At 36.1% G+C, this 15,314-nt stretch overlaps 1 protein-coding gene across 14 annotated transcripts in view; it reads left to right on the top strand.

Moving 5' to 3' along the window:
- The window catches only part of ILF3 (interleukin enhancer binding factor 3), a 78,456-nt gene that overhangs the window by 15,035 nt on the left and 48,107 nt on the right, over positions 1 to 15,314 (top strand). For 7 of the 14 annotated variants that reach the window (XM_087888484.1, XM_087888482.1, XM_087888486.1 and 4 more), the window contains exons 6-13: positions 893 to 984; positions 1,347 to 1,442; positions 3,994 to 4,105; positions 4,449 to 4,546; positions 4,832 to 4,943; positions 5,026 to 5,136; positions 5,362 to 5,561; positions 6,965 to 7,123. In XM_087888484.1, the coding sequence (XP_087744610.1) occupies positions 893 to 984; positions 1,347 to 1,442; positions 3,994 to 4,105; positions 4,449 to 4,546; positions 4,832 to 4,943; positions 5,026 to 5,136; positions 5,362 to 5,561; positions 6,965 to 7,123 (980 nt within the window). Of the gene's footprint in view, positions 1 to 892; positions 985 to 1,346; positions 1,443 to 3,993; positions 4,106 to 4,448; positions 4,547 to 4,831; positions 4,944 to 5,025; positions 5,155 to 5,361; positions 5,562 to 6,964; positions 7,124 to 15,314 lie in introns of all 14 variants that reach the window. The other 7 variants (XM_087888478.1, XM_087888476.1, XM_087888483.1 and 4 more) reach the window with 1 other exon arrangement.

Genomic DNA, 15,314 nt, shown 5'->3' with positions numbered 1-15,314 from the left:
TAAAATACAATGCAGAGTTTTGAATAAAGTTACTATATTTTTTGTTTTATTTAAATAGGGGCTAATTAATTCATATTTAATTATAACCAATTTACAGCTGAGTCACAGAAAGCAGTTCACATTTAGTATTCGATGCTACAATATGTCTAGCATATTACATAGTTGTTATTCTCATACATGACTTTTACACAATTTAATTGCTGGATCATACGAGGTGGAATTCACACTGATATTTTGATGTGTAATTTAATTGAATTTTTCAATAGCCAGAAGAGCAGTATGCTAAAACATTGACATATTTTAAATGATTGAACTTGCCTTATCTAAAACCCAGACTTCTTCCCTATACTTTTGCTGCAGCACAGACTTATTATTTGTTCCCTGATTGTTTGTGGTTTGATATCTGACACATCTACCAAGCCTTCTAGTTTGTCAATTTTAGGGACGCTGGACCTTTGACCAACAGGACGCATTCTGTCATGGGCTGGGGCCAGGGCAGTCAAGCCTTGTGGGCGGAGGGAGTTCCTTGTAGAAAAGCTCTTAGTTATGTACTACTACTGGATTTAGAGTGGGAATCTAATTTTAACCTTCCATTTTGTTGGTTAGTCTAGTTCTATAGCTTGGTTGCAATAGTCTAAAAGCTATCCTTTTCTATAAGGTTTCTTTCCCTGTATAAAAATGAGTTAATGCCTCACATTGTTCTCCTTACTTAGTTGTCACTTCATAAGGATGAAAAAAATAATGTATTGAGGCTATACTTTCAGGTACAGGGCTTTAGATCAGAGTTCGGGGGGCCTCAGCTGCCCTTTAGGAAACTGCCTCATCCCCTCTCCACCCGACAGAACCCCCTTGGTCAAACTGTACCTTGTCTTCTTATTCCACCCACGAATAGAAACGCTATCAGTCAACGACTCACCGGACGTTCTGGACAGGCAGAAATGCCTTGCTGCCTTGGCGTCACTCCGACACGCCAAGTGGTTCCAGGTTTGCATTTTGTTCTTATATTTGTCTTTAAGTAGAAAACTTGTAAGTTGTAATTGCCTAACTTTGTTAAAATGTTTTAATGTGAGTTGTAGATGTGCAGAACTTAGCATCTGTTAAATGCACAGTTGCTAAAGAAGCACTTGATGAATTTAGTTTTTCAGAAATGGCATAGTTCCTAGTTGCTGCTTTGTGCTAAGAGTAAGTTTTCATACACAGTAACAAAACATTATAGAAATAAAAAGCTATGGAAATGTATACATAGTTTACCCTTGACAAAGTAGCACTACAAAAATGTATGTTTTGTCTCAGATTGATTTTCACATTCATTACTGACCCCCTTCTTGCTTATTAATTTGTTCTAGGCCAGGGCAAATGGCTTGAAATCATGTGTCATAGTCATCAGAGTGCTGAGAGATCTCTGTACCCGTGTTCCTACTTGGGCTCCACTTAGAGGATGGGTAATCTAATAAATTAAATTTCCTTTATAGTTTACAAATGTTAAAAGTGGAAAGTGTATGTATGGAAAAGTGTTCCATACATAATGACAGACTGTTCTAATTTTTTAAATAATAAAAGAATCCCTGTAAATTTGGTCAATCTTAAAATGTCCCCATCTTTTCAGAGTTCATGTGAATTGACTAATGTGGTCTCTGTCAACAAGTTCTTGTGCAGCGCAAGCTTCTATAGATGATGGAAGTTAGGAATTTTTTTCTAGATTTTGTCTTGAGTGTTTAACTTAACCAGTCTCAAATATTATTGAACCTTTCTAATAAGTGATTAAGTTCTAAACCTGAAGTCCAATGCTTTTAGAAGTGAACAGTCAATAATAACTGTCAATAATAATAATAACTACAATAGAGCTACATTCTATTGTAGTTATTGTTATTATTGACAGTTATTATTGACTGTCCACTTCTAAAAGCATTGGACTTCAGGTTTAGAACTTAATCACTTATTAGAAAGGTTCAATAATTGTAGAATGTAGAATTCTATTGTAGAATGTTTTTTATTTCTTAATAAAAGTGTTGAATGCCTATTATATTACTGTGATTCTATCTGATACTGTACATAATGACAGTGGATGCTGTTAGACTTTTTCCCTTTTCCATTTACATACATATTGCTTACCTACAAGCAAGCTGGTCTGTTGCTGCCAAATAAATTCACAAGTAATAACTTAAACCCTAATGATGTTTGCAACAAAATGAGTTTGATTTGAAGACCATGCACTCATGGTCTTCACCACTTAATACTGTCAATCTGTTTTTGCTATTTCCTTGCAGTTATAAGGAAAATGTCTGTTAAAGAGATTGAATAAAACTCACATACCTATCAGTGATAGGCAGAGCGGTCCAAGACATAATAATAAATTCTGCAACAGTTTGCGGTTCTGCATTTCTCAGATTCTATTTGATAAATGTCTCAACTTTTACTCTGGTAAAATTTAGGCTTTTCTAAAAGTAGCTTTGCAATCATGGGAAAATAAATTATTTTGGTACTTATGAATAGAATTTAAACAATATTAGATATTGCATTCATACATCCCTATCTGAATATTATTTCAAATAACTTATTTGGAAATAGAAATACTATTAACATACATTTTGCACATCTGACATTTTGTTTCTTTCCTAATCTATAATCGGCAAACATCTTAAGAGTACTTAAATAGCAGTGCTGGTTTAAGAGAAGATCCTGATAGAATTATTATAGTTTGTTTCTATCTGCAATCACATGCTTTTCTAAGTAAATAAAAACAAAACATTGCCATAGAAAAGCAGCACTGTTTAGCCACAGCCTCCCAAGCCTTTTGGAAATGTGGGATTATAGGAAGTTTCTCCGTAGCTATTCTTAACTCTTACTGATAATGGTTGAATCAGACAGTTCTGAAGATCGCATGATAACCCATATCCACATGATAAGTCATGGATCAGTACCAGCACCTTAAGTTGTACCTAGAATCTAATCAGTATAAGTGCAGTACAATTACTGCAATCTGATGTGAGCAATAGCAAACACATTTTTTAAAAATCCCTGCAGTTTTCTTGGCAATATTTTTCAGAAGTAGTTTGTCATTGCCTTCTTCCTGGAGTTGAGAAAAAGTGACTGGGCCAAGGCCATTCAGTTGGCTTTGTGCCTAAGGTGGGACTAACAGTTACAGTCCTCCAGTTTCTACTCTGATGCTTTAACCACACTAAACTGGCTCTAGCAAACACGTAGACCACCACATTTTTGAATAGTTGCAGTTTCCAAGTAGACATTAAGAACAGCCCTTGAAGCACAATAGTCAAGGCAGATGGTGATTATGGCATGAGTACTGTAGCCAAGAACCCTTGCCAAAAGTACAGCCTCAGTTACAGTTAGTATGTCAGCTGAAGCTAGGCATAGGCCCCTCTAGTTACAGCTAGATGTAGCAAGAACTGTCAATCCAGGAAAACCCCGGAGTAACAAATCTTCCTTTCTAATCCTTTCTAATTTAAGCCTGATTGTGGGAAAATCTGAAACTTTGCTTAATGTGAAATAAAAATGAACATATTAAGTCAATACCAATTTTCTGTTCTAAATGGCACAGGTTCTTATCCCAGACAAAAACTTGCAAAATTAGCAGAGAAGAAAATAGCATTTAATAGTATGGGAAAAGTCTTCATTTCCTAACTTTAAATTAGAAATAGTCCTTATTTAAGCAACCATAATTAGCACTGGCAACTTGGTCATTATGCAGAGTAATTGCTAAGTAATATCACACCTGTGTTTATGAACTTCAGCTTTCCTTTGCTTTATAGACCTTATATGAAATAAGTGCAAGGACAGATTGCAAAGTTAGTTTTTCATAACTGTTGTAACTGCAAACCATAGCTAAACAAAGCAGCTGCTGAATGAGGACTGCCTGTATATTTTGCAACTGCCTATCATAGAAAACAGAAAGCTATGATCAAAAAGATCTGTATTTGTATTATAGATTTTGATAATTGTTCTGCTATTTTCATTGTTTCGGAAATTTCTTTTCAGCCTCTAGAGTTGCTTTGTGAGAAATCAATTGGAACAGCCAATCGGCCCATGGGAGCTGGTGAGGCACTGAGAAGAGTTCTTGAATGCCTTGCATCTGGAATAGTTATGCCAGGTTAGATGGTCCTTGGCTGTTGAGAATTTCAATGGATATTTGTTCTCTTAACTAGTACAAGTTAGAGTTGATCATCTGTTTCATTTAAAATTCTGTATTTAGAATATAATGATATATTGAGTAGATGTTCTTTGGACCCACTATTTCCGATTTCATTTTGGAACATTTTTATGCATCAGCAAGTTTGCCACATTGTTGGGCTTAATGGTCTGCAATTTAGAGTAGATCAGATTATCAACCATACTTACAATATTGAGTGTTAGGTGATACTAAGGGAATATTCAGGTTTACATAGAGATCCTAGGATAATTCTCTGCATATCTTCCTTGTTTCCTGCCTTCAGATGGTTCTGGTATTTATGATCCTTGTGAAAAAGAAGCCACTGATGCTATTGGGCATCTAGACAGACAACAAAGGGAAGATATCACACAGAGTGCTCAGGTATAGTTTTGATTACAGATGTTACAAAACCGCAATGAGTTCTTACTGGTAGCTAGTAACCTCCATGAGGCTGGCTTTTATTAGAAAAGGGTCCTATTTCACTAATATAGGAGGCTTTTATTGATTGCCAGAAATAAGGTATCAGGTTTTTAACTCTTTAAGTTCTAGAGTACTTAACTATGATTTTTAAAAGAAGATGTTTATATGAAATATTGGGACTGGGTGTTATTTTAATAGATGTTGGGACAGAGTGACTTCTCAATAACATCCATTATATCTTTCTAGCATGCTCTAAGGCTTGCTGCTTTTGGCCAGCTTCACAAAGTCTTGGGGATGGATCCATTGCCATCAAAGATGCCCAAGAAACCCAAAAATGAAAATCCAGTTGACTACACTGGTATGCTTTGAAACTTGTGGACTTTATTTCTCAGAGATTTATTAGCCAGCATACTGAAATTTTGAACTTTTTATCTTACCAGTCCAGATCCCCCCTAGCACAACATATGCCATCACTCCTTTAAAACGTCCTATGGAAGAAGATGGAGAGGAGAAATCTCCAAGCAAAAAGAAAAAGAAGATTCAGAAAAAAGGTATTGAGTTGACAAGAGGTAGGTTTGCTTAGTTTTTAGGTGTTCACTAAGATGGTTATTTGGTTACAGCGTTATATGCAACTAGATGAATAGTATATCTCATAAATTGATGGGCTTTACGCTTTTGCTTGATAGCAATAAAGACTGCATTTAGCAGTTGGCAGTAATAATGCATAAGCACTCATATGAAGTTGTTGTAATCTAAAAATAATTTCTTTTCTTCAGAGGAAAAGTCAGATCCTCCACAAGCTATGAATGCTCTTATGAAGCTGAATCAGCTAAAACCTGGACTTCAATATAAACTAGTATCTCAGACAGGTCCAGTTCATGCTCCTATATTTACTATGTCTGTGGAAGTTGATGGCATCACTTATGAAGCTTCAGGACCTTCCAAAAAAACAGCCAAGTTGCATGTAGCAGTCAAGGTAAAGAGTAATTGTAATAAGTGCCTTTGCTTTTAAACATCGGTTAATTTATTCTCAGAAGATTAATTGGTATCTACTTATTTGTTTGATTCGTATCCCAGCTTTATTTTTGGCAACTCAGGGATGCATACATACTTTACATTTTTCCTGTTCCCCTGTTTTCTTTGGACTAAGAAAAAGTGATTGGTCCATAACACCCAGCCAGCTTTTATGTCTAAGGGAAGATGTAGTTTCCCCGTTCTAGCCCAGCACCTTAGCTAGTGGAGCTAGATCATTCTGGCTCTCAAAGTTCACAAAAACATAATGGCAAGAAGCCAGAATTTTAAAAAATGTGTTGTGTGTGTGTGTATGTATCCAGTATATGTTTGTGTTTATTATGATTTGGCATTAGTTGGATTAACAAACTGGTTCCAACTTGGGTCTTGCCTGGGAGGCAATTTTGTAAAAGGAGCCTTTTTAGAATCCCTGTAACTTTTGCTATTAAATTGAATTAATTTTATTGGAAGTGATTACAGGTAGTCCTCGACTTGCGTTCAATTAGTGACTGTTTGAAGTTACATCACTGAAAAAAGTGACATTACTTATTTTTCACACGACCGTTGCAACATCCCCTTGGTCACATAATCAAAATTCAGATGCTTGGCTATAAACTCAGATTTATAATAGTTGCAGTGTCCAGGGTTCATGTGATCACCTTTTGGGACTTTGACAAGCAAAGTCAACGGGGAACGCAAATTCACTTTAACAACTGTGTTACTAATTTAACATCTGCAATGATTCACTTAACAATGGTGGCAATAAAAGTTGCAAAATGGGGAAAATTCACTTAACTGTCTCCCTTAGCAACTGAAATTTTGGGCTCAGTTGTCATAATTCAAGGATATTAAGCATTTAATTCAGCTGTCGCCAATATTTCTGGATTTGCAGACCAGCTGGGGGAATAAGGGGATGGTTCTGCACAAGCATGAGCAGCAGGCACATGCGCCTTCCCCTTGCACAAATGGAGCTTCACGAGTGTACACTTACCTGCAGCTCATGCAAGTGGAGCTGCACATGTGCACTTGCCAGCCATTTCTGCAGCTTGGTTCTGAATGGGCCATGGCGCTGTACTGTGGCACAACCGAGGGGTTGGGAATCCCTGATTTAATTTACTTTCAATAAAATTTAAATATAAATTAAATCAGACTTTTTTATTTGCTCCCTTCAACATCTGGATTTGCCATGTAGAAATTAAATACAAGCTCTTAAAGTCAAGTGCTGAACAGCCAACAAATGAAAGATGGATTACTTCTGTTTTGAGTGAGTGTGGGCTATTCTTTCAAGATAGGTAATAGGATAGTTTAAAGTTGACAAGCTGTACAATAGACAATACTAGAACAATTATAGCTAATTTCTTGTTTTAGGTTCTGCAAGACATGGGACTGCCTACAGGTGTGGAAGGCAAAGAGAGAGGTGATGAATCAGCAGAAGAAACTGATCAGAAACCAGTTGCAGTTGCTGTTCCTCCTGTAGTGGAAATTATTTGTACTCCTAGTGCTGCTTCTCCTTCAGAGCAAACAGAGGTGAACATGACTTATGCTCTTAGCTGCTTCATATCTAAGTGTTACATTTCTACTTCATTTTATAAATTTTAAAACTATTATCTTTTTGTGTGCTTTGCTTCATTCCACTTAGCTCTCCTATCACTAACATTTCTTTTTTATATATATATATATTATTTTATACACAAACACTTAATACATCAGTCAGTCCTTCCATATGTCATCTCAGTGTTTCTTCAGCGACTTCATCTTGTTGTTCCTCCTGTCTTCATTCTCTCTTAATCTATTACAACATCTCTCCAAAAATACAGTATTTTAATTATACCATTTTCTTGTATAACTATTAATTTGTTTATATCTCTTTTCTAGCCAATGGTAAAATTGACCCCATATCTTAAAGTATTCTGAATCCTCTCTTTCTTTAATTATCAAAGTTAATCTATTCATTTCTGCACAGTCTAAAATTTTCTTAATTATTTCCCCTTCTAGGGGGATTTTCTCTGCTTTCCAATTTTGTGCAAATACAATCCTCACTGCTGTTATTACATGTATAATCAAATATATTTCTTTATTAATTTTCTCTGGAAGGGTACCCAATAGGAACAGCTCCAGTTTTAAATCATTTTTTTTGTTGTGTCATTTCTTCTAGCCATATCTTAATTTTATTCCAACAATTTTTAGCTTCTGAACATGTCTACCACATATGATAATAAGATCCTGGTAAATGGTGATATTTCCAACATTTAGCTGATTTAACTTGAAACATTTTTGCCAATTTTTCAGGAGGCATATGCCATCTGTAGAACATTTTATATTGATTTTCTTTATATGCAGTGGACATTGTTAATTTATAATTCCTTTCCCATAACTGTTGCCATTTATCTAAATCGATTGAATATACAAAAATTTTTGCCCAAGCTATTATTGTTTTCTTTACTTGTTCTTCCTCTAGTTCAATGCCAAGTAAAAAATTATATATATTTTTAATTATTTTGTCCTCTGTTCCTATAAGTATCCTGTCCAACTCTGTCATTTCTAAGTAAAAACCATATAGTTTAACATCTTTTTCATATCTTGTTTGTATTTGCATATACATATACCAATCTATCTCAATCCCCTGTTCTTCCAATTCTCGTTTCCCTTTCAATTCCCTCTTATCTGTTAATAATTCTTTATATCTAACAATATTTCTAAAATTAATAATATTTGGGTGTGTTAATGCTTCCATTCTTGATAACCATGTTGGTATTTTCAAATAGTATTTATCTCTAACCTCCTCCCACATCAATAACAATGCATTTCTTATATAATGTCTATGAAAGTATGTATGCATCTTACTTCTACCATACCATAAAAATGCATGCAGTTGTAAATCGTGTCCTTCCAAAGTTAATAATCTTGTATTTCTTAATTCAATCCATTCCCTTACCCAAGTCAATACTGCTGCCTGGTAATATAATTCCCAATTCAGCAGTCCAAATCCTCCACGTAATCTCGCATCTTGTAGCATTTTTATATTTATTCTTGCTTTTTTCCCTTGCCATATAAATTTCCTTATTATCTTGTTAAGATGTTGAAAATAAGTCTCTTCAATTTTTATTGGTACTGTCTAAAATAAAAACAATAGTCTTGGCAGTATATTCTTCTTGATTGTTGCGATCTTTTCCATAAATGATAATTGTAAGTTTTTCCATTTCTCCAGTTCTTACTCAGTTGGTCCTTTTCATTTATAATAATTATCCTCTTTTATTTTTACACATCTTGAGGTTAAATATATTCATAGATATTTGACTTTTTTCACAATTTGTATTTCTCTTTTTTGCTTTTCTGTGATATTTTTCACCAATATTTTTGTTTTTTCTTTGTTTATTTTTAGGCCAGCCACCTTTCCATAATTCTCTATTTGTTCTAATAGTTTGGGGTCTGTTGTTTGGGGCTCCTCAAGATGAATACTAAATCATCTGCAAAGGCTTGCAATTTATATTCTTTTTTAATTTTCATCCCTCTTATCTCTTCATTCCGTCTAATATTTCTATTTAAAACTTTTAAGGTCAAGACAAATAACAGTGGGGATAAAGGACATCCTTGCCTGTACCTTTTGTTATATTGACTTTTCCTGTCATTTCTCCATTCATCATTATCTTAGCTGATTGTCTATTATAAATTGTTTTTATAACATTTATAAATCTCCCCAAAATCCATTATCTGCAATTGTTTTATCATAAATTGCCAGTTGACATTGTCAAAAGCTTTCTGAGCATCTAAAAATATCGCCAATTGTTTTTCTGAATGTGTCTCATAATATTCCAGAGTGTTCAAAATTATCCTCATATTGTCTCTAATTTGTCTTTTAGGTAAAAAGCCGTTTTGGTCCATATGAATGAATTCATTTAATAATCTTTTTAACCTATTCGCCATTATTGAAGCAAAAATCTTATAGTCCACATTTAATAATGAGATTGGTCTATAATTTTTTATCAGTTGTAAATCTGCATCTTCTTTGGGTATAAGTGTTATGTAGACCTCCATTCATGAGTCTGGCATTTTTGCTTTCATTAAAAGTTCATTAAATAATTCCAACATTACTTAACGCCTCTTGCAATATCTTACATAATTCCACTGGTAAACTATCCGGCCCTGGTGTTTTCCCACTTTTTTGTCTTTTAATCTCTTCTGTTAATTCCATCTTGCTCCTTAGCATTCTTTCTTCCTGTTCCTTTGCACTTTCTTCTTTTACTTCATCTTTGTGTTTGTGTTTTGTCTCTCTTGCTGCTCCCAATTCCTCTTCTAATGGTCCACAAAATTGTTCATAAAATAGGTTCGCTTTTTCAATAGAATCTAATCTATATCTTTGTTCTTGCCATGTCACCAAGATTCCTTCTGGTATTAACCATCTGAAACTCACTCCCTTTGTTATTAAGAGTTTTGTTAAAGCCCCACTTCTGGTGACGTCATAGCAGCTGGAGCAAGCAAGGGATTCTCTCCCGAAGCTGACAGCTCCGTTTGCTGCGTCTGGCGGCTGATTAAAGCCATTCTCGAGCGGGAAAAGCTCGGAGAAAGTGAGGGGAGCATTCCAGCTCCGAAGTAGAGGTGCAAGCTACTGGAAGAAGCTGAGGAACTCCCCAGGGCCGACGCATCAAGAAGATGCCTGGAATGGCATCCCAAAGCCGTGACAAGCAGGAAGTCAAGACATCCCGGTAATCGCATTTAACTTGATTCGGTTTTAAATCGGAAGAAAATCAAGGGAACTCTGAAAGGCATTTCTACTACGAACTTTGATTTTTCTCAGCGTATTTAAGCTAAAATTAAGGGTGGCAAAAGGGTTTTGGAGGCGGACTGAAAGAGATAAGATCATAAAAGAGGAAGATTGGACTTTGTTATTCTTAATAAAACAATCTCTCTGCTGGACTCTGAAGATCCAGTGAAGGGGAATACCGATTCATTCAAGCTATTTTTGAAATTGACCCTGGAAGCTACAAGTACGACGCCATTTGCATGAGCTGTCAATTTGGAACAGCTTTCTGAATGCGAAAGTGAACATACAGTGCTCTTTGATTGCCATCTAGTGGTCAATCCTGGGATTTACTCTATAATTAACTTTTCTTTTCTTTTTGAGAAATTATTTATTGTGATTGGTCTGGTAATTATTATCTAAGAGTTATTATTATTGAGTATTTGATAGATATTAAATGAGAATTGTTAATTATTGATTATTCACCTCTTAATTGTAAAACTACAGCTTATTTGCCTTAATTGCTTTTCATACTTATTATATCAAAGACAGATACACTTTTAGAGTTATTAATTGATTATTTACTAATTAATTGTAAAATTACAGTTTATTTGTCTTAATTAATCGCTCTTCACATTTATTATATTAGAGATTGATAGACTTTTAGAGTTATTGATTTCAATTCAAATATTGAGATAAAGTAGTCTTACTACCATGAAACTGAACGATATTGACAAAGATACGTGGCAGTGCATGATTGATTGAAGAGATCTTTTAGGCCTATCCAAAATGGCTACAACCACGACAACACTTAAGAAGAAGACATTTACATCCTCCTCCTCCCCATCTCCGTTAACAATTCCGCAGATGCTAAGGAAATCAGCAGAAGATGTCTCACCCTCGGGTAAATCCCCAGCCTTATCCCGAGAACTGCAAGACATTCTTAAATCCATACAGGATACGGTACTCAAGAATCAAGATACACTAGTTAATAATCAAGAAAGTACTTCTAAAGTACTTGAGGAATTAAAATCGGATGTGACAACATTAACAAACGAGACAAGGCAATTCCACACAAGATTTGAAGAGATCCAGAATATCTTAATTAACCACGAGCGACTACAAACTATAGAGATGAAAACAGCCAAAACGGATAACAGACTAGAAAAAATGGACTCTCACTATGCAATGATCAATAAAAAGATGGAAAACGAGATAGTGATGCTTGAGATGGACAGGTCTGGGTATTTTTTACGTTTCCAGAATGTGGTGGAGGAAAAAGAAGAATGTCTCAAAAAAGTGATGGGAGAAATAATTGCGGGAATTCTAGGACGGGACCAACTTGATGCAACGAGGGAGGTTGATGAAATTTACCGCATTTACACTAGTTACGCCAGGCGACATAATCTCCCAAGAGAAATCCACATTCGTTTCTCTAAGGCAGTTCGGGAGGAGGTACTTTAGAAAACTAGGGATCAAACATTCACTTACAAAGGGAAGCGGATTACAGTATTACCACAATTACCAAGACGTGTGCGGGACTCTAGAAGACAATTCGACTTTCTTACAACTAACTTAAGAAAATACGGAATTCGGTATCGCTGGTTAATGCTAGAGGGGTTATTGTTCACATGGCAGAGTCAGGATTAGACTTGAAACCCCACAAGACGCACAGGAATTTTATGAATCTCAATTTACTCACTTTGATCGAGAAAGTGAAGGGGAACCAGAGAGCAGGAGCTTGGAGGATATTATACAGGAGACAAGGATGGAAAGTCATGATGAACAGGAGAAGAAGATGAACGGAAAAGAAAAGGTCGGGGATGGACTTGGATTGCAAGTGGAAACTAGATCACAAAAACAGAAGGCCACAGGTAAGTGAGGATATGGAAGAGGGGCTACACCTGTTTTTGGTGAATATTAATGATCTAAATGGCCCAAATAAAAGAAAGTTTGGCTTAACCTATAAAAACAAAATTATGATCTTGGAAATTGTATCCCTGGCCGACCAGAAAAAACGAGGTATTGCGATGTATGACCGTAAAGGATTAGTGACTCAACAATTACATGCAGATGAAGAGGGAAGAACATTATGTTTGGAGATTAAAATAGGTTTAAAATTGGCTTTACTAGTAATTATCTATGCTCCCAATATTGATCAAAAAAACTTTTTAAAAAAACTATAAGATAGCTGATCTCGATTATGAAAATGTATGTATTGTGGGAGATTTTAATGCAATCTCAGACGTAGGTAAGGATTATGAACCAGGGAGGGGATCCCAACAATATGCAAAAGGACAGAGAAAAACACTACCAAAAACTTGGGGCAAATTGGCAACTGAAATAGGACTGTCAGATGTATGGCGAGATTTACACCCTAAAAAAAAACAATACACCTACTTCTCCCCCAGACATGTCACGGATTGACATGTTTTGGTCAACATCAGAGATTAAAGAGGCAATTAAAGAATTGGAGATAGGTACAAATGTATGGGCAGACCACCATCCTATAATAATCAAATGGGTAGGGGTAAAAAAAAAAAAGAGCGAGATGGTCCATGAGAGCTGAATTAATGAAGGACGAGGATTTTGTTAATATGATAAAAATGGAACTCCATTTTTTTTATGGAAAACAAAAGAGAGGACACTTCTTTACAAAATACTTGGGACACTGCTAAGGCCGTAGTACGAGGATTGGCAATAAAATACTTAGCCCGCAAGTGGAAAGAAGAAAGGTCAAAAAGGGTGGCGCTAATATCAGAGTTAGAAAAAGTGGAAGAGGTGTTGCGATTAGACCCACGAAATCTTAAGTCCAAAGAGAAAATAGAGTTAATTAGACACGAGATTTCATTAATAGACCAAAAGGAGTTGGCAGACAAAATTAGGAAAAGCAAACAAAGACAATTTGAACATGCAAACAAAACTGGGAAATGGTTAAGTTATAGATTAAAGAAAGAGGCAGAAGCAAGAAAAATAGAATACCTACAGAATAAAAATGGAAATTTGGCAGTTAATAGGGATCAAAAAGTAAAAATAGCCCACGAATTTTACGGCGCCCTATATGGAGAAGAAAGATGTCAAGAAAATAAACTTGGGGAATATCTCCAGGGACTTCAATTGGAACCGATCCCCGACTCTTTTAAACACACTTTAAATAAAGAGATTACTATTGGCGAAATTGAAAGAGCTATTAAGAAGCAAGCGGGGGGAAAGACCCCTGGGCCTGATGGTCTCCCAAATGAATTATACAAAGGTATTATTGACTTGCTGAGTCCTCAACTAAATGATGTATTTAACGAGGCCTTAACAGATGCCAAGATACCTCAATCCTGGAGGGAAGCTTATATTTCGTTGGTCTCAAAGCCCAACTCAGACCAATCATTAATTCAGAACTACAGACCAATCTCGCTCTTAAATGTCGATTATAAGACCTTTACAACAGTACTGGCAGAAAGACTCAAAATATTTCTTTCCCACTTCATCCATCAGGACCAAAATGGCTTTCTACCTTATAGACAACTTCGAGACAATGTAAGAGTAATTTTAAATGCAATGGAGTATTATGAAAGGTATTCAGACAAAGATATGGCAATGGTATTCGTAGACGCCCAAAAGGGCTTTGATAGGGTCAACTGGAGTTTTATTACACAACAATTAAAAATTATGGAATTTGGCTCTAAATTTATAAATGCAATTCAGGCTATATATACTAAACAGTTGGCCAGGTTGCTATTTAATGGAACAATCTCCAATGAGATTAAAATCTCCAAAGGTACTAGACAGGGTTGCCCTCTCTCACCATTATTATTTGTTTTAACTTTGAAACCACTTCTAAATATAATCAGGCAAGACAAGGTTATTAGAGGCCTAAGGATTAGGGGAGAATTATACAAGCTCCAAGCGTTCACTGATGATTTTGTATTCATCTTGGAAGACCCTCTAACTTCAGGTCCAATACTGCTAAGGAGAATTGAAGAATATGGAGAAGTAGCAGGATTAAAAATTAACAAAGATAAAACTGAAATGATATCCAAAAACTTAACAGAGGATCAAAAAAATAAGGTGCAGGAAGCCATGGGACTTAAATTTACTAAGAAGGTAAAATATCTAGGGATTTGGCTGACAAACAAATGCTCTAATATTAAAGAGACCAATTACTTCAAACTATTGGCTGATACAGTAGAGGACCTAGATAGATGGAAGAATATACAATTTTCACTTTTGGGCAGGGTTGCTGCAATCAAAGCCCATATCCTCCCACAGTGGATTTTTCTATTTCAAATGGCTCCTGTAAATTTGGATAAAAATTTCTTTAGGAAATTGGATCAGGCAATAAGCAAAATTATCTGGCAAGGGAAAAAACCACTAATTAAGAGAAAAATGTTACAGGAACACAAAACGGGGAGGGGGGCTTGGGGCTCCCAAATTGGGAGTTATATTACCAAGCCTCGTCCCTTCTTTGGATAAGAGACTGGGTATCCCTCTCGAGAAAACACATATTAACGATTGAGGGATTTGATCTTCACCAAGGCTGGCACTCAGCTTTGTGGGCACAACAAGGAAAACAATCTAAATATTTTACTAACCACTATATTAGAAGAATTTTAATAAAAATATGGGAAAACCCGCCGCAGGGAGGCGGAACTGACCAGGTGGTTCCGCCCCAGGCGCCTGATGGATCCTGAGAGATTCCAGATGGAGCTTGGGCCATTTCCTGAGGTTCTGGCACACGACTCGGCTGAGGACTTAGTGGCCGCCTGGGATAGGGCGGCGGCTGGGGCTTTAGACCGAGTCGTGCCTTTGCGGCCTCTGACCCGGCGCCGGTCTCACCTGGCTCCTTGGTATACTGAGGAGCTGAGGGAGATGAAGCGCCGGAAAAGACGCCTAGAGAGCAGTTGGAGGGCTAGTCGTTCTGAATCCGACCAGACACTGGTAAGATCTCATATTAAGAATTACTTAGTGGCGAGAAGAGTAACTACT

Source organism: Pantherophis guttatus, chromosome 2, assembly GCF_059756535.1.
Source record: "Pantherophis guttatus breed Tessera chromosome 2, ASM5975653v1, whole genome shotgun sequence".
In the NCBI taxonomy this organism is placed as follows: Eukaryota; Metazoa; Chordata; class Lepidosauria; order Squamata; family Colubridae; genus Pantherophis; species Pantherophis guttatus.
Note: the sequence above shows the minus strand (reverse complement) of the source record. Positions and strands in the feature narration are given on the sequence as shown.